The sequence below is a fragment of the Microtus ochrogaster genome, chromosome 7 (assembly GCF_000317375.1).
Source record: "Microtus ochrogaster isolate Prairie Vole_2 chromosome 7, MicOch1.0, whole genome shotgun sequence".
Taxonomy (NCBI): domain Eukaryota; kingdom Metazoa; phylum Chordata; class Mammalia; order Rodentia; family Cricetidae; genus Microtus; species Microtus ochrogaster.
In genome coordinates, this window is record NC_022014.1 from 26,705,554 (window position 1) to 26,723,209 (window position 17,656).

At 43.9% G+C, this 17,656-nt stretch overlaps 2 protein-coding genes across 9 annotated transcripts in view; one reads left to right on the top strand and one right to left on the bottom strand.

Moving 5' to 3' along the window:
- Nucleotides 1-567: 567 nt before the first annotated feature.
- Txndc17 (thioredoxin domain containing 17) lies at nucleotides 568-3,019 on the bottom strand. Its single transcript, XM_005349634.3, has 4 exons — nucleotides 2,771-3,019; nucleotides 2,187-2,268; nucleotides 1,702-1,777; nucleotides 568-914 (listed from the first exon to the last, which is right to left on the bottom strand). The coding sequence occupies exons 1-4, from the start codon at nucleotides 2,961-2,963 to the stop codon at nucleotides 846-848; spliced, it is 420 nt and encodes a 139-aa protein (XP_005349691.1). The 5' UTR covers nucleotides 2,964-3,019; the 3' UTR covers nucleotides 568-845.
- Nucleotides 3,020-3,229: 210 nt separating this feature from the next.
- Kiaa0753 (KIAA0753 ortholog) overlaps nucleotides 3,230-17,656 on the top strand; it is a 50,481-nt gene continuing 36,054 nt past the window's right edge. For 3 of the 8 annotated variants that reach the window (XM_005349635.2, XM_013347359.2, XM_013347360.2), the window contains exons 1-5: nucleotides 6,660-7,366; nucleotides 7,984-8,129; nucleotides 12,420-13,020; nucleotides 15,870-15,976; nucleotides 17,357-17,419. In XM_005349635.2, coding sequence (XP_005349692.1) covers nucleotides 8,037-8,129; nucleotides 12,420-13,020; nucleotides 15,870-15,976; nucleotides 17,357-17,419 — 864 coding nt within the window. In that variant the 5' untranslated portion in view covers nucleotides 6,660-7,366; nucleotides 7,984-8,036. Of the gene's footprint in view, nucleotides 3,341-3,729; nucleotides 3,788-6,659; nucleotides 7,367-7,983; nucleotides 8,130-12,419; nucleotides 13,021-15,869; nucleotides 15,977-17,356; nucleotides 17,420-17,656 lie in introns of those variants that run through there. The other 5 variants (XM_013347357.1, XM_013347358.2, XM_026780124.1 and 2 more) reach the window with 5 other exon arrangements.

Genomic DNA, 17,656 nt, shown 5'->3' on the forward strand with positions numbered 1-17,656 from the left:
GTGGGTTCTGGGAATCCCCTAGTGAGTGCTCTTAATCACTGAAAGACCTCTGCAGTCCACATTCTTCTTTTAATTGTATAACAATAATTGGGCTTTTCATTTGCAACAAAGTCTGGTCCTGTATGTAGTCCACCCCTTGCTTCAAATTTGTGATTGATTGCTTTAGCCTCTAAAGTAATAAGGTAACATGTGTATCACTATGCCTGACACAATTCTTTTTTGAAGAAATTGAGATTTAGACAGTAACTTGCCTGTGGCTAAGAGAACCAGTCTGTCTCCAAGAGAATCACATTTTAGACAGTTGTGAAACAAAACTGCTTGAATTAAGCATATACATTCTTCCAAGTGTCTTCCCTAAATGGTTTTAGTGAAGTTCTGCATTTCAAAGGCACAAAATGGTTTTGCAAATACACAGAATTTAAAGTAACAGATCCTAACAGCTGCAGATTTTTTGGGAGTTAGTTACTTTTTATCTTCCTGTATATCCTCTGAGCTACTGCTGACATACTGAAGACCTATTTAACTCAAATCTTTTAGATAGCCATGTGTTACAAAGCTAACTGGAGATTCGTGTTTTAATTCTTTATTGTTTAAACATACACTGATCAATTCAATTAATTCTTTTAAGCAAACCAGGAAATCAAGACACAATTGTGATCATCAGTTTTTTTCTTTTCCTTTTTTTTTTTTTTTTTTGAGACAGGGTCTCTCTGTGTAGCTCTGGCTGTCCTGGAACTAGCCATTTAGACCAGGCTGGCCTTGAGCTCACCAATCTACTGGTCTCTGCCTCCCAAATGCTGGGATCAAAAGTGTGCTCTACCACCACCCAGTGCTATCATCAAATCTTAATCTTCAGTGAATATCATTTCCAGGAGGTTGGCCTGAAGGCACTCAGATTCCACAAGTTTTTGAGGCTGTAAAAAAAGAATGGTTGAGTTTTAACCACTGCTATGAAATGTTATTAGGGGTGGAGTGAATTCTACTTTGAAGGACATTTTTGAACATAGAAATATTGTCATCAGCAGCCATCAGCTAGTCAAGCCTGTTGGTACATACCTTTAATCCCAGTACTCAAGAGGCAGAGACAGGCAGATCTCTGTGAGTTTGAGAACAGCGTGGTCGACAGACTGAGTTACAGAACAGCTGGGGCTACACAAAGAAACCCCATCACAAAAAAACAACAAAACTAATGGAACTAACTATCAGCTAGTTATAACAAGCTTTATGAAGTAGTTAAGATACTTACGCTGAATCATTAAAATACTTGGCCTGAAGGGCCTTAAAATTCCTTACCAGGAAGCCCCATAGACTGGAAACAAGAGATGGCAAGCCCAGTGCCATCTCCTTCCCTTGACTCTTTAATTTAGGATCCAGGGCTGAAATAAAGGGGGAGCCCTCTTAAACCTCAAAAAGAGTGTTAGAAAACATTGGCACGGGTGCTTTCAGGAATGAGTCAGCACTCTGCTCAACAAAGAATCTTAAAGGCAGCTGGAAAATGCTCCCTAACCACTATCTTTTGCATTCTTAATAGTTGATTGGGACTGGCAGGGGAATGGGCACCAACTTGTGCTTCTGATGCACTCTGAACAAGAGTGTGATGATGTTGGGAGTTAAATGTTAGGCTTTCTTCAAACATGAATTTAAAACAACTTGAGCCTTAATGACATCATAGCCACAACATAAAGGTAGATAGATACTCACCGTTCCATATTTAAGTAGTGTAGGCACTGCGGTTAATTTCAGTTTTTGTCTGAAGTCATTATTTGGGTCTTTCCAGCTATTCCAAAAGGAAGGGATCATGAAAATTACTACTTGGTTTATTACACTTTACTCAGCCAGGGATCTATACGTAGTGTATTAGTAATCATTGTTTTTGGTAGAGTTTAAGCATTTTGAGGACTGTAACTTAGTATCACCCTCTACAAAGTTTACTTTTAAAGTGTGAGTAAGAGAAAATACAAATGTAAAGTCAACAGCATTCTGAACTTATTCCAGACCAAATTCAATTATACTATGTGGCTGAACATAAGCATTAAATTTGAATTCAGTAATTCTAATTGTTTGGTTTATCCGACATTACCTAAAACACAGAGCCTGAGCAAATACCCGAAGCCCTTTCCACCCAAGTTTTTAAGAACTAGCCCATGTCTGGAGATGTTTACATGGTGGTATACATGATTACTTACTAAGATCTGTCTCCTACTTGGCAGTAAATGAACACGCAGTCTTCCGTAACATGCTTCAGCCCCTCTCGAACGACTGGCTCAGCTTTTTAAAAAAAGTTAAAGTAATTACACATCAACTGCGATAGCACGTGTCCTGCTCCCACTTCCCTTCCCCTCTCCCCAGTCTTCGTAGACTTTAACCTCCAATAAGAATGAGGATGTTAAAGTCATGTGTTCTTTCTGGACTGGAGAATCACTAAGTCCTAGTCCTGACTGTCCTAAGACACACACGCAGAACATCAGAAAGCATACGTACTTGCTAATGTAACGACCAACTCATGAGTCCTGTAGGACACTAATCATTGGGGACCGAGAATTTAAAAAAAAAATCAGGTTCCAAATCTGAGTTCATGACAAAAATGAGGGCCACGCTTGGGTGAAGCGAATAAGGACCTAATGGGAGACAAGGGGACAGTTCATACTTTTCTGCAGATCTACGGGACTAAGATCTTCATCTTTGCCCCTATGATCCCACTTTCTGGCTTTAGTCGGGGCCTTCTTCCCAACACTTCATGCAGTGCAGCAACCCCCAGCCCCAGTCTCACCTTCCACGCAGTCCGGACACCAGCTCTTCCCTTCGGCATCCTTAGAACCGCTGAAGTAGGCAAAAATGGTCTTGCCCTGGTGCTCCTTTACAGCCTGGTCGAACTCCTCGAAGCCGGACACGCTCACCTCCTTGTAGGTGGCCATCAGTTCAGTCTCGAGAGTTGCCTGGGAGGCGCTCTGGGATCCTGCCATCTCAAGGCGGGGCCCAAGGCGGGCGTGAACAAGTTTCCGGGTGGGAGGTACCACTGGAGCTGCATCATGCTACGGGAGCCTCGGATGGCCATGATTCGGCAGAACAGTCGTTTTGATCTGCTGGAGTTTCTTTTTGGCGCCAGCTCCCTTCTGACATCTAGACTTTTGACCTGGTCTGGTCCCCATCCTGGCCTCATGTACAGTGAACACAAAACCCGTTGCAGTACAATACCTTGCTCTTCAGATGGCTCAGGAAGCTCAACGGTTCCCAAGCGGCCCCGCGCTTGTTGCCATGGTGACTGGGCGAGAGGCCGGAAGCGAGGCCTAGCTTCTAGTTGCCTGTCCATCTCCGGGTCGCCGCGCCTCGCCTAGGCCAGGTGGGCTCGGGCCGGAGGCTGGGGGAATTGTGGGAAGCTGCATTAGGCAGAGGGGACAAGCGAGAGGAGTCCTTGCCCCGGCTTGTCTTGCAGCTCCGCCCCTCCAATTACCTTTTCATTTGTCAGGCTTTAGGGGGGCCGGGGCGGGGGGGCGGCGTCCGGGACTGGGCGGGGGTACGGAGAGAGCTAGGAGGCAGAAAGGCGGCGAGGGCCGGACCCGAGTGTTGTGAGTGCGTGTGCGGGGCATGCTGTCTAGGGGAACAGGTGCAAAGGCAGCGTGCCCGAGGTTGCGTTGGGGAAAGGAATTGTCCAGGAGCTGCGAACCCGGCGGTGGGCCACGGGGCCCTTGCTGGAGCGGCTCAGGTGTACTCTAGCAGCAAAGATGCCTGCTCGAAGTGTGGTGGCCGGCAGGTCGCGGCGGGGTGTTCGGCCCCTATGGGCAAGGAGGTGGGGTGCAAGGATGTCCCGAGGCTATGGAGGAAGGCGCTGGGCGAGGTCTTTAGTACGGCGGATGCGCTCCGCTGGCACGGGGAGGTTGCAGGATGGTCGGCCGCCTTTGGGGATGAGACGAGCTATGGAGCCCACGGTACTCCCTGGGGTGAACAAGGCCTTTGGGACACCTAGGACTGCAGGCTCGGTTGAGGCAGCAATGAACCCCGGAGCAGTGTGGGTGAACGGGGCTGTGGGCGAGCCAGAGGTGATTGGGCCTGCTGGGTCTGTGTGGGTGACTAGATCTGGGCAGGAGGAGCCAGAAGATAGTAGTCCACCAAGCTGTGAGAGAAAAGGTCTACCAGGAACACTTGGCCACGAGAGCATCCTGGAACTGTGGTTGAAGGTACAGGCTATGAGAGTAGCTTCAGGATGCTGGGAAGGAAGCAGAGTGGAACGCCATCCTGTTCCTGCGGGAGAGGGGCCAGTCGAAAAGGGTGTTCCTGGGAGAGCTTCCTGGATAGAGACCAGCCGAGATGGTGTCACAGGACCCTGGGTGAGAGGACATACCAGGGCATTCCCCCGGGCCTCAGGACTACCCTCAGCTAGGGGAATAGGGGTAGGTTGTGAGAGACCCTCCATCTTCTGTAGGCAGGGACAAGCTGGAGAGCCGCCTCCTGCTGTGGGTGGAACTGGAGTAGTGGAGAAGATAGGCAGTGCTGCCTCAGGCCCTTGGAAAGACAGACAGACTGTGGGGGTGCCTGTGGCCATAGGATGGTCTGAGGCTGTGAAAACATCCAGAGCTGGAGATGTGATGGAATGTGGAGTTGTGCGACAGGGAGGGCAGTCTGTGCAGGTTTCTGGGGCTCTGGCAGAAGAAGTTGTATATGGGTCTATGTTATGGGAAAGGGGGCAAATTGTAGGGCCCCCTGATGCCTTGATGGTCTTACCCAGGACCGTGGAAGATGAAACTTCCTCCCAGGGAGCCACAGGGTTGTGGCAAAGGAGACAAGAGATGGAGGATATGGGTTCTAGGGGTATTCCTGGCCTCGGGGCCATGGGGCAGTCTGTAGGAGTGCCTTGTGCTAGAGTAGAGGGAGCTAGATGTGGAGGTGACCCAGGGTCCTGGGGAGCTGCACAGGCTGCAGAGCTGTCTGCTTCTGAGGAGCAAGAGGCAGGTTCTCGAGGTGCCCAGGGCCTGTGGGGTATAGAACAGGCAATGGGAGCACCCAGGGCTTTGGGCAAGGAGGCAGATGATGCGAGTGTTCCAGGACTATGGGGAACAGGCCAGCTGCCGGGCTTGCAGGGTGTGGCGCTGTCAGGAGACAGGGGAGAAGAAAGCAGCTATGATGTTTCAGGCCTGTGGGAGAGGCAGCAAGCTCTGGGGACTCCTCTTGCTGAGGCATTACCAGGGCCAGTTATGGAAGAGACACACGGTGGGAGTCTCCTAAGTCTGTGGGAAAGAGAGCAGGTCCTGAGAGAGCAAGAGGCTCAGGGGCCTGCAGCTTTAGGGGCAGCCGGGGCTATGGACAGTTGTGGAGCTCTCTCGTGTCCTTGTGGGAGGGGGCGGGCTGTTGTGATGCCAAAACACATGTGTGCCCCAGAAAGAGTAGTACCCTCAACTCTGGGTATACCTGATGCCTTGTGGGTGTGTCAGGAGAGCAGCTCTGCAGATGCCTTGAACCTGCGGGAAAGGGCTCTTGCTGCCTTTGGGAGGCCTGTGGCTCCTGAGGAGTGCTTCTCTGTAGTGGAGGATGCTGAGTCTGGGCCTCTCTCAGGTTCACGGGGAAGGAGACAAGCTGTTGAGGTTCCTATGGCTCCTGAGATACCTGGTTCTCTGGAGACAGAGGCTGGTTCCAGAGGTTTCTTAGGCTTGTCAGGGAGGAGTGTAGGTATACCTGTGACTGTGGAGGTATCCCCTGCTGGTGTGGGCATGGCTCCCAGGACATCTAGTTCTGTTTGGGAGTATATTAACTCGAGGAGAGTCTCAGAGTCAGCAGAAGGCAATCCACCTACAGGGATATCTGTGACTGTCGGGCTCCCTGAGGCCATGGGGGATGAGACACTAGCTGAGGGTTTACAAAGAAGACAGTCTGCCTCGATGCCTGTAGCTACTAGAATTGCCACAGCTGTTGGAGAGCCCCCAGCTTCTGGGCTCTTTGGGCCTTACAGGGTAGTGGATAGTGCCTGTGGAGAAAGCTCGGGGGCATGGCAAAGAAGACTCAGAACCGATTTGTCCACTGCTGCCAGAGTTTCTAAACGTGAGATGGAAGCAGGCTCTGAAAGTGTCTCTGATCTGTGGAGGAGACACAGTGGGACAGTTCCTGAGGTCGTGAGAGGAGCACTTCATCAGGGGATGCTTGCAGCTGCTGGGGCTCCCGTGGTTGGAGGTGTACCTGCTGCAGTGTGGGTGACTGGCTCCCCCGGAGAGGAGGCCAGTGGAGGTGTCTCTGACCTGACAGTGGTTAGGAGACAGTCCACTGAGGGAGGAAGGGCATCAGGGGAGGAAACAGGGAATAGAGGGATCCTGGGACTTTCAGGGAGGGGCCAGACTGTGGGGATGTCTTATTCCCGTGAGCTTGGTGCCAGGATGTGGGGTGGTCCAAGGTCTGTGGGGGAGGAAATAACCTATGAGAATATCCCTGGAGTATCGGCAATGAGAATACCTGTGCCCTCAGTTTCAAGGGAGGAAACAGGCCCTGGCCATTTCAGAGATATTCTGCAGGGGAATGGGGGCGGAGCCACGGGAGTAGCCCATGAAGCTAGAGTGAGAGCGAATGATTTGGGAGGGAGGAGAGAGGGTGGATTGAGGGGCACCTTCCAATAGCTATGCAGAAAGCAAATTGGAAATCGTCCTGGGATTCTGGGAGGGAAGAGGTTGGGGAAGCTTGTCTTGGGTATAAGTGAAGGAACAGGTTAGTTTAGGGACCTTAGGGTTCCTGGAGAGATACTCTGTGGCAGTGTCACTCACGGGGTGTGCAGGGAAACTGACTAGGAGACTCCTGGAAAGACGGGGAATGCATCACAAGGAGAGGGCTATCCCAGGACTTTGTATAGGGAATGGTGTGGGGTGGGTGTCCCCGGACTTGTGCATGAATGTGTGTGTGATTGACGGGGTGTACAGTCCCAGCTCTGCAGCTTCTTCTGTGGCTTCAGCTCAACCCTGTAGTGCCGGCAGGCCAGTTGGCATTGCCTTGCTCATGTGCCTTCCGTCTGCCTCTTGGATCATATCTCTGTAGTCTTAGAAACAGGGAATCGTGTACAGTTATCTTTACGTTCCTACAAATGCATCTGCCTTTAAGAGGAGCCGGTCTGTAAACTTCAGATTTAATTTATTTTTTAAAAATTTAAGCTAGTTTTTTTTCCTCTTTACCTTGAATTTCCCAGTTGACTTACTGCTATAGGATTTTTTGAGAGAACAAATTCTCCAGTGTATTTCAAACTTAGAGTTTCTCAGAAAATTGTTCAGTACAACCATGTTGAGTTAAATTGTTGACTCTGTCCAAGTACTGATTGTGGGAAATAAAGAGTGTCAAGGCCCTCGAGTCTCAAGGAGCCTTGTCTAGCTGGAAAGCTGAGACACAGACCTTGAAATAGGTAAATAACCATGCGTGAGGACTTGGTTAACCCTTGAGTGACAAGACTGTTCAAGTATATTAAGAATCTTCAGAATAGAAAGAAGGATGAGGGTGGGGTTTTTATACCTTCTTAGATTCTTCAGTAGCTGTGGGCTCACTGAGAATGTATATAGGGTGCAGATAATGAGGGAGCTAAACACAGCCCATTCAGCTGGCTAAATCCCAGCTCTATTTAGAATCGCTCAGAATTTTATCTGAGTTATGTAATGGAGGAATACATTCTGCTCTTTTGATGAATCATTAGGATTTACGTGTGTAGAGCATGCATATGAAACTATCTGGTCACAGCAATAGTTTAGCATAACAGAAGTAATGTCTTACTGTAGACCCTTGGGATTTGAAATGAAAATGGCCTGAGGGATTATCATGAAAATAGTAGCTCCCTATTCTTTTGAAAATGAGAATTTCAAAAGTGGTTCCTTTTATAAATATAAAATCAGACCTCTTTTTAAGCAGTCATTCTTGCATGAGGTGACTGTGGATTCATTCTGGAGTGCTGCTATATAAGTGTGGGATTGTGGGGTTGCTTAATCTGGTGTTTGAAGATGGTTTAACTTTAGACATGTTTCATTTAAGAAAGATTTGCCTGAAGACTCGGTGGTCACTGATGTTCTTCATCACCTGATGTGATGGGACCAAGCCAGCCAGCTTCTACCTGTGTTCATCTAGCATCCAGTATCCAACTAGATGGAAGAAGTGACCCCAGGAATCTTCAGCCTCAGGTTCTTTTGCTGTTTTCCTCCTGATACTTATTATAAAACATATTTTAATTTGTTTTAAACATAAAGAAAAGTTGAAAAATTAAGACATTGAACATTTTGACACTATTTTCTAGATTCAGCAGTTTTTAATAATTTGCTCTGCTTTCGTCTGCTCAACCATCTGTCTCTAAGGTTTGTATATAAGCACACCAAAGGAAGCTCCAAACATTGATGCTTCCATTTCAAATATTTCAGAACACTCTAAAAATGAACTCTCTTACCTAATTGTACCAGTATCACATGTAAGAAAATAACTTAAAGGGAAAAACTTATGTGTGTGTCTGTCTGAGTATATGTGCACACGTGTGTGCACTTTCAGAGGCCAGAAGAGGGCGCTGGACCCCCTCCAGGCTACAGTGTGAAGCCTGGTACCCCTTATTTGCAAATAGCTATTTAATTGCTCTGTCTTCAGGTATGTGAGAAGCAGAGAGTTTAGTACTTGCTTAAAGTATTTGTGTGTCTAACCCCAATGATGGATAGGTAGTTCAAATGCTATGTTCAAAAGTTGCAGGTTAAATTTTTTTCTTCCACTCTCATTTTTTAGTGTGGTTGGTTTGGTTCACTATTTTTTTTGTTGGCATTCCTTTTTAGGGTTTTCCATTATCTTTATGGAGCTGTATCCCCTACCTCCCTTTCTTCCCTTGTGTATGTGAAACACTAACTTGCATTCACATGGTTCCAATACAAACCTGTGCAGACAGATATGCCCAGGGAAGTATTGTCCTCCACCTACTGTTCTTTTGTTCTTTCTATCCTGTTTCCATTCACATCCTACAGATAACTAATCTCATTAATCCTCATTTTTCTTTATCATTTTCTTTCTGTCCTAAGGACCAAGATGCATGCACATATTCTTACGGCATCTTCTTTTCTTGACATTACAGCCACTCTTCTCTTTTTTTTCCCTAAGAAATCCCCCACACCAGATCCTAGAGCTATTTCTAGAGACATCCTCATATCTTATTTTTTCTAGCACAATATTCTGCAGTTGTCCCAAAATTTATTCCATGGCCAGCTCTCCGTAGACTTGTAGGTTGATTTCAGTAGTTGGTAATTACAAACCATATATAGTAAGTAAGCCTTATTATGTGTATTGTTGGGAGTACATCTGAATGATATCTGTCTTAGTTAGGGTTTTCATTGCTGTGAAGAAACACCACGACCATGGCAACTCTTATAAAGAAAAACATTTAATTGGGGTGGCTCACTTAGAGCTTCAGAGGTTCAGTTCATTATCATCATGGCAGGAGCATGAGGGCATGCATGCAGGTGGTCACTGAGAGTCCTACATCTTGTTGGCAACGGGAAATTGACCGAAACAGTGAGTGGTATGCTGAGCATAGGAAACCTCAAAGTCTGCCCCCACAGTGATGTACTTCCTCCAACAGGGCCACACCTCCTAATAGTGCCATTCCCTATGAGATTATGGGGCCCAGTTATATTTAAACAGAAGGGATACTAGACTGCTGGGTCAAAAGTAGCTGATATTACCAAGTTACCCCCAGAAAGGAGTGTGTCTATGCCTATTACACATTCTCTCTTGTTTCCTCTCTCCCATCTCCCCTCCCTCTCTTTCCTCTCTCTCTTTCAGCTCTTCTGTCTTTCCCATTTCCTGTGCGTTTTTAAATGTGTATGTGTGTGTGCCTATGTGATTCATGTGCATTACTCTGTGATAATATGTTTTACCATAGCCTTAGCAAAAGCACGTAGTGTTATACTCTTATTTTATGGAATTTTACTATCTTTTTATAAGGCTGAACATTTTTAAAAGATTTTTTAAGTTATATGTATGTATGTAGGTTTGTGTATGAATATGTGCACATGAGTGTAGGTGCCTGTTGAGGTCAGAAGCTTAAAGTCCCCTGGAGCTGGTGTCACGGGTTGACATGGGTGCTAGGAATCGCACTTTGATTTTCTTCAAGTACCCGAGCTCTTTACTGTTGAGTTCTCTCACTGGCCCGGGTTGAACTCCTCCCCCCCTCCCCCACACACATTTCAGAATCATCTCCTTTCCTTTCACTTCTCTCCTCTGCCTTTCCCATTTCCTATGGTTTCACACTTTTCTTCCTGTTTGATGTGTCTGTGTGTGTGCCTGTGTGAGTTTATATGCGCCATGTACATATAGGTGTCTGAGGAAACTAGAAGAGGGTGTTGATCACCTCAAACTGGAGTTACAGGCAGTTATAAACCACCAAATGTAGGTGCTGGAATGGAATTTAGGTCCCCTGCAAGAACACTAAGTACATTTGACTACTGAGCCATCTCTCCAGCTCACTGTGGTTTCCTTTTTAACCTCAGTTAAGGAGCCCTTTGTACTTGCAAATTGTATTTTCTTCTAGTTTTTCAGTTCTTTGGTCTTTGTTTGTTGGGTATTTTTATTTGCGTGCTTGTATATTTGTCAGTTCTTAACCAGGGAGGCATTTTAAAAGAATTTTTTTTTTTTTTTTTTGGTTTTTCGAGACAGGGTTTCTCTGTGGCTTTGGAGCCTGTCCTGGAACTAGCTTTGTAGACCAGGCTGGTCTCGAACTCACAGAGATCCGCCTGCCTCTGCCTCCTGAGTGCTGGGATTAAAGGCGTGCGCCACCACCGCCCGGCTAAGAATTTTTTTTTTTAATTCTTTTTGTTTTTGTTTTTGTTTGAGACAGGGTTTCTCTGTGTACCCCTGGCTTTTCTGGAATTCTCTCTGTGGACCAGGCTGACCTTGAATTCAGAGATCTACCTGCCTCTACCTCCTAAGTGCTGGGATTAAAGGAGTGTGCTGCCACTACCCAGCTAAGAAATTTCTTTTAAGATAGTCAGATTTACCATCCATTTAGCATTTTACTTTCTATCATGCCAGAGATCCTTTTATTAAGCATGGATTTTTGAGTCATGGTTTAAAAGACTTTTCCTTCTTTCACATGAAAGAGGAGTTCATCAGTTTCCCGCTCCTCCCAGTGTGGATATCAAATTCTTGAGGTGTTGGATTATGTTAAGAGGAAAGACTAACCAAATAAGGTTACAGATTTTTATTAACCTTTTTTTAAAATGTGGGTACCTTTCAGGTTTTTGTTGTTGTTGTTATTTTCTACTTAGTGAATTGTTCCTGCTCTTTCTCACCCACCTCCCCCCAAAAAGTTCCTGAAGTTTTATCATATACATGTAATTATCTGCTCTGCTTTCTGTCTGCTCAAGCATCTGTCTCTAAGGTTTGTGTATAAGTACACCAAAGGAAGCTCCAAACATTGATGCTTCCGTTTTAAATACTTGAGAACACTTTAAAAACTGAACTCTCTTTCCTAATTGTACCATTATCTCACTTAAGAATACAACATTTATTGTGAGTGTTGGGGAGATCTCCCAGTGAAGGTAATGGGAGTGGGTCCACTGAATTCAGCAGCACAGATTCTCTTATTTGTCTTTCATAGGTAGGCCTTCTTATGTTTTAAAGTATAAAATATTTCTCTTACCCGGTAATCCTAGATCACATTACTTAACGTAAGAAGAGAATGTAAAAGAAGGAAAACAAGATAAAACAAAATCCTAAATACATATCTGTACTAATAATGTACCTATTAGTGGAAAAACTAGAACAATTTGTTTAAGAGTTGTAGCTTAGTTTGAAAGTCTGGTTTTTGAACACAGGACGATGCAGCTGTGAAAGTAGTCTTAAAAACCATCAGTGATGTGGAAGCATGTTTATGTTTAAATATAGAACATCATAATGTTTATCTAGACTATGAAACCTGGTAAGAACTTAAGTCTGTGTAAGCCTGGGTAACTGGACTATTTAGAACAAGGTGCTTATATGGGTACAGAATAAAAGGTTTGTCTAATGACCAGATGAAAATCTTGGGAGGACCTGAGGGTAGCAACAGTGGCTGTGTGGTGTGTGCCTGTGACGCTTTATTTTTTTTAGGAAAACTCTAAACCAGGGTCTTTGTGACTTGCTAGACATTGACATCCTGAAACAGGAGAGATCTGTGGTTGGGAGTTGAAGAACTTACTGGTTGCTGCATAAAACACTATAGGACAGCCTTTACAAGAGGACCAGTATGCTGTTAGCAGGCAGAAGACTGTTACTGCAGCACTAGGTGACTTAGTACAGAACCCTGTATGTCATTTGTGCAGGTGATTGGTTCTATGGGCACACTAGAAAATGTCTTTACATACAGATAATCTTCTGAGCAAAATACTAGAAACTGTAATGTATATTAGCTGTGCAATATGTTATTTTTCTAATGTGAGCTTGCTTTTGTTTATTTCTTAAAGAACCAGCTGCAGTTTAATAGGAATGTTCCTACACATCCCAGCAACTTGGCAGTCAGATACTCATGTCCACATGCAATTAAAATTGAAAAACTGAAACATTCCTATAATGAATTGTATCATTGTAAAGATGTGGATATTAGAGCTGGACATGATCTAAGCAGCTCTGTCTCATTTTCTGTCATATCAGAAGAGAGGCTTAGCTATGCTGTTCACCTAGCCAAAAGAGATGTAAAGCGAAGACAATTTGAAGAGCACGTGAAATATCATCTCAGAAGCCAGCCCCACAGCTCTCTCAAATGTGTCCACGCCGGGGTGGAAAGGAAGGACTCGAAGAGTCAGGATGTCTGTCATTGCAGCCACCAGCCATCCAAAGTAGACATTTCCAGCTCAGGTGCCAAAGTTTATATATACACATCTCATCCAGGACGATCAGATCTTACTGTGCCAAATTCACCACCTACCCATGATCCAGGACTTCAGCCACAACCCAGGATAGAGGAGCACAAAAACCTGTGGGAACAGAAAAGCCTGCTAGAAGTTCAGCGACTCCAAAAGGAATTGAGCAATTGTATCCATAAAATAGAAGCAGTAACTAAAAAAGGTGAGAAAAACTGATTCTTCATTTGATGAGATATGGTGTAGAATAATTCAAATGCATTATTTTGGGGGAACCCTCCCCCAACACACACATTACCAGGTTCTGCTGTGAGCTGGTTGGTTCAACCACTATAGGAGAGCTAGGCTTGGAGACTGACCTGGACCTGGGTCTCCTTTCTTTGAGTTGGTTCTGCCCACTCCCTCTCCTGACCTTGCATCTCCTAAAACCTGTGTACAAAGTATTCTTTAGTATTTGCTTTGTTAATACTGAAGTGCTCCTGGCAAAATTATGTTTTAGGTTGCTTTAAAAGACCATAGAATATATGTATTATAGATAAACCTACTTCATATCTGACCATACGGTAGAAGGGAAGAAGTATAATCATACACTATTTTCATAGAAATCAGTAATCTCAGGGTCCTTGCATTTATTTGGGAAGTAGTAGATTCAGGAGTAGAGAATAGGGTTACTACAGCCAACAAGTAGGATGTCAAGCCCAACTCTTTAGCTGGAGCATGAGGAGTTGTATAGCAAAAGGCGCTATTGGGCTATGATAATACATAGTCAAAATTTTTATTTTGCATTTAAAGATTATGTAAAATGTGAACATATAAATATATGTGTGTTAAAGAAAATTAGTGTAAATACCTTATAAAGTACCTGTTGGTTGACACAAGATAAAACTACACGTTGAAGTGTGGCTAGATAGGAGACAAAGAACTGAAAAGAGATGTACCAAGGCTGGGTACAAATTTATCTCCTAGTTTCTCAGAACCAGCTACAAAGAAGCTGCCACCTGTTGCAGACCAGCAACATCTAAAACAGAAAAATGCAGCTGCCTGAGAAAACCAACTTACACATACACAGCCAGTCTTCCTATAGAGCATGTTGTATGATTGAGCATCATGGGTGGGCCAGAACATCACCACAGAACACCCCAGAAGTATTGTGGTTTGTGTCATGGTATCCATTAGTGTCAGTCTGTGGCATGATCCCACCAGATACTTTAAGTAGAAGCTAGGCTACCAGGGAACAAAGCTTCCAGGTCTCCTGCTCCGGCTGTCTGGCCTAAGTCCAAGACCTTTAGAACTGAGCTTTGGAAGCTGACCTGGTTTACTTTGTTTATGTAAATTTTTCATGGATCATCAGTATTTGATAACTATAATAACAATGTCCTGACTGGGGCAGATGACTAAAAAGACATGTGAATATGTAGCTTCAGTTTTTGCATGCAGTAGCTGTGCTTCCCAAGCCCAGGTGGGTGTGTTGAATCACCTTCAAGGTGGAGTTAAAGCCTTGCCTAAAGCAGTTCCTGTTTCTGTTCTTACAGGTAGGTGAACATGCATTTCCCCCCCACTGTGTAACCAAATAGAGGCAGCGATAATTAAGCCTTAAGTTTCCCCTGTGACTCTTACTTGTATGTGCAACTTCTGACTTCAAAGTTTTGCCCTTCTTAGCAGCCTAATTGCCTTATTGTTCTTGTTTGACTCTCTTTTTTAAAATCTGGTGCTGAAACTTAAACCCATGCATACTTGGTGAGTGTTGTACTGCCAAATTGCACTATACACCCTGTCCTGCAACTGTTCAGTCCTAAAGAAACACAGAGAGGCTTTTATTAATTACAAACTGTTTGGCCTGTTAGCTCAGGCTTATTATTAAGTAGTTCTTACAACTTAAATTAACCCAGATTGTTGTCTTTGTTTAGCCACATGGCTTGGTACCTTTTCTCAGTGAGGCATTCTCATCTTGCTTCCTCTGCATCTGGGTGGCAACTGCATCTGGCCTTTCCTCTTCCCAGAGTGCTCTTTGTCTGATTGCCCCAGCTATACTTCCTGCCTGGCTACTGGCCAATCAACGTTTTATTAAACCAATATGAGTGATAAATTTTTACAATGTACAAAAACATAATCCCACAGCATTCCTCTCTCATGTGTAACATTTTATTGAGAAAATTAAATTCAGAATATACTTACACTTGCAAAGTATTACTTCTATCAAATTGTCTGTTAAGAGTTTTGTAGAAGAATTTGTGTAAATATATTTGAAAACAGTGATCTAGAAGAAGCGTATAGATTGGATTTCCTAGTGGGCTTCCGCTGGAAATGGTTTTTGCTGATCTTTAAAAAATATGGGCAGTTAAAGCCGGGCGATGGTGGTGCACACCTTTAATCCCAGCACTCGGGAGGCAGAGGCAGGCAGATCTCTGTGAGTTCGAGACCAGCCTGGTCTACAGAGCTAGTTCCAGGACAGGCTCCAAAGCCACAGAGAAACCCTGTCTCGAAAAACCAAAAAAAAAAAAAAAAAAAAAAAATGTGGGCAGTTAGTGTGTTCAAGAGTGTGCTTCTTCACACATAGATGAAGACTTAGACTTAAAAATCATTCAAATGATTTTAGCACTTCTATGTTAATGTGCTAGAGAAAGAATTTCTCATTTGGATTCAGGATAAGAAAGTAAAAATAATCTTACTTAGCATGAAAATTATCCAGTAAAGTTTTTTTTTTTTTTTTTTTTTTTTTTTTTTTGAAAATAGAGGAAGCTTTGTGACTTTTGGCTCAGTGTAAAGGGATTTTGAGACAGTAAGAAATACTTCACAGTGAGGTCCAGTGGGATTTGTCTCAGTGAATTCTGATGTGCTGTACCTCTTGCCAGCATCTTCCTGTCCCATTGTCTAAGTCAGTACACAGCTCACACTCGGGCTTAGCCTTGGCTATTGGAGGGTAAATCCACTAAGATAGCCTCTTTGTTTTCTTAGTAAGACCCGAGGTCTTCAGCTATTACTCCATTAAGTTCTTAAGGTTTCTTTGAGTTTCTTTGTGTGATTTTTAACCTAGTTTGGGGAAAATACTTTCAGATAGACTAGAGGAAGTTTTGGATCCAGATGAAGAGCATCGAATCCGAGTGAGAAGACAGGAACAAGCTGTGCGCTGTGCTCGCATGCTCTATGTTCTTCAGCAGCAGGTGAGGAAGAGCTGGGGAGGTGGAGCTGGTGGTCTGCATGTGGTGCTCTTAGAGACTTGGAGTTTTCCTTCTGTCACGGAAAGATGAGCCCAAAAGGCCCTGCATAAATTCTAATGGATTTTCAGGCTTAATTCCCTGAACTCACAGACAGTAATTCACATTATTTTAACAGGGTGTGTGTGTGTGTGTGTGTGTGTGTAATGTGCATATGATCAGGCTCCTTAAACTGTTGCTTTTGACTTTGGAGCCATAGACTACTGAATCTACTAAAAGCCATTTTTTCCTTCTGAAAAAGTGCTTGCACATATGCACCTGAGTCTTACAGACACTTTCCCATGTGTCTTAGAAAATAGCATGGGTTATTCTTTAGTTCGTGCTAGAGAGTGAAGACTGTTGGCTTTCAGGAAGTATTTAACCGTTGATAAACAGGTGTTTGCATTGGGGTTTTTTTTCCTGTGTGTGTCTGTGAAAGATAATTTTTTTAAAATTTAACATTAATTCTTTTTTTTTTTTTCCAGGGAGGGTTTCTCTGTTTAGCTCTGGCTGTCCTTGAACTTGCTCTGTAGACCAAGCTGGCCTAGAACTCACAGAGATCCTCCTGCCTCTGCCTCTCAAGTGCTGGGATTAAAGGTGTGCACCACCACCACCTGGCAACTTTTTTTTTGTTAATAAAACTTTAAATCTTTTCTGGTCAAGTTACCTGTTGGTTTTTATAGCTTGAACCAAAAGCTATACTTTCGTTATTTTGTTTAAAGGCAAATGACATAGTTAAATTGTCTTGTGTATTCTTTTTGAATCCTATGTTGGTTCTTGTTCTACACCATTGCCACAGAGATTGTTCTAGACAGGTGCTATACCACGGACCATATATTCCTAGCTGAGATTGTTCTGAAACATGAATCTACCATGTCAGATTTTTACTTAAAGACTTTAGTGTTGCCTGATAACCTCCCAACCCACCCCCAGTGTGTATGTGTATTTATGGTGTGTGAAAGAGCCTTACTGTGTAACTCTGGCTGACTTAGAACTCAGATAACCTCCTCTTTCTGCCTCCTAGTGCTGAGATCAAAGATATATGTCTCTACACCCAGCAGAAAGCAAAACTCTTTAGTATAGCACTTAAGACTTAGTGAGTTTGCCCTTCTGTTATTCATGTTTAGTTCTCCTTACACTGGGAACCTGAGGATAGCTCTATTAGCCATTTTGAACTAGAAACCAGTCAGTGTTTTGGGAGTGTAGGTAATGAATGAGAAGCCTTTTCTTATTTTTATGTGATTTAAGTTAATATTTGGTTATATATGGACAAAATGGATCTGTTTTTTCTATAGAAAGATCAATGGATATGTATAAAAATTTCATTTCCACCTTTTCATAAAACAGGTAAAAGAAATTCAGGAAGAATTGGATAAATTGAGTCCACATAAAATTAAACATACTAAGAAGGTATGTTATAATTCTGATGAGTGGTTATTAATAGAGTACATTTTACAGTGTTTTATCTGTGTTTATGTACACCTGTTGGGGACTAAACTGCTAAGTGTCTTGAATGTGAAACTGCCTCCCAAGGAAAAGGATCTGAAACAGGTCACTCCTGGTATAGCGACAGGCCACTGTATGGTCACTCCTGGTATAGCGCCAGGCCATTGTATGGTCAGTCCTGGTATAGCACCAGGCCACTGT

Coding starts and splice junctions, on each gene's coding strand:
- Txndc17 (XM_005349634.3), bottom strand. CDS start 2,963: ATGGCAGGATCCCAGAGCGCCTCCCAGGCAACTCTCGAGACTGAACTG. Junction 2,269..2,770: donor GTGTCCGGACTGCGTGGAAG/GTGAGACTGGGG, acceptor TTTTTTAAAAAG/CTGAGCCAGTCGTTCGAGAG. Junction 1,778..2,186: donor CAAGTAGGAGACAGATCTTA/GTAAGTAATCAT, acceptor CTTTTGGAATAG/CTGGAAAGACCCAAATAATG.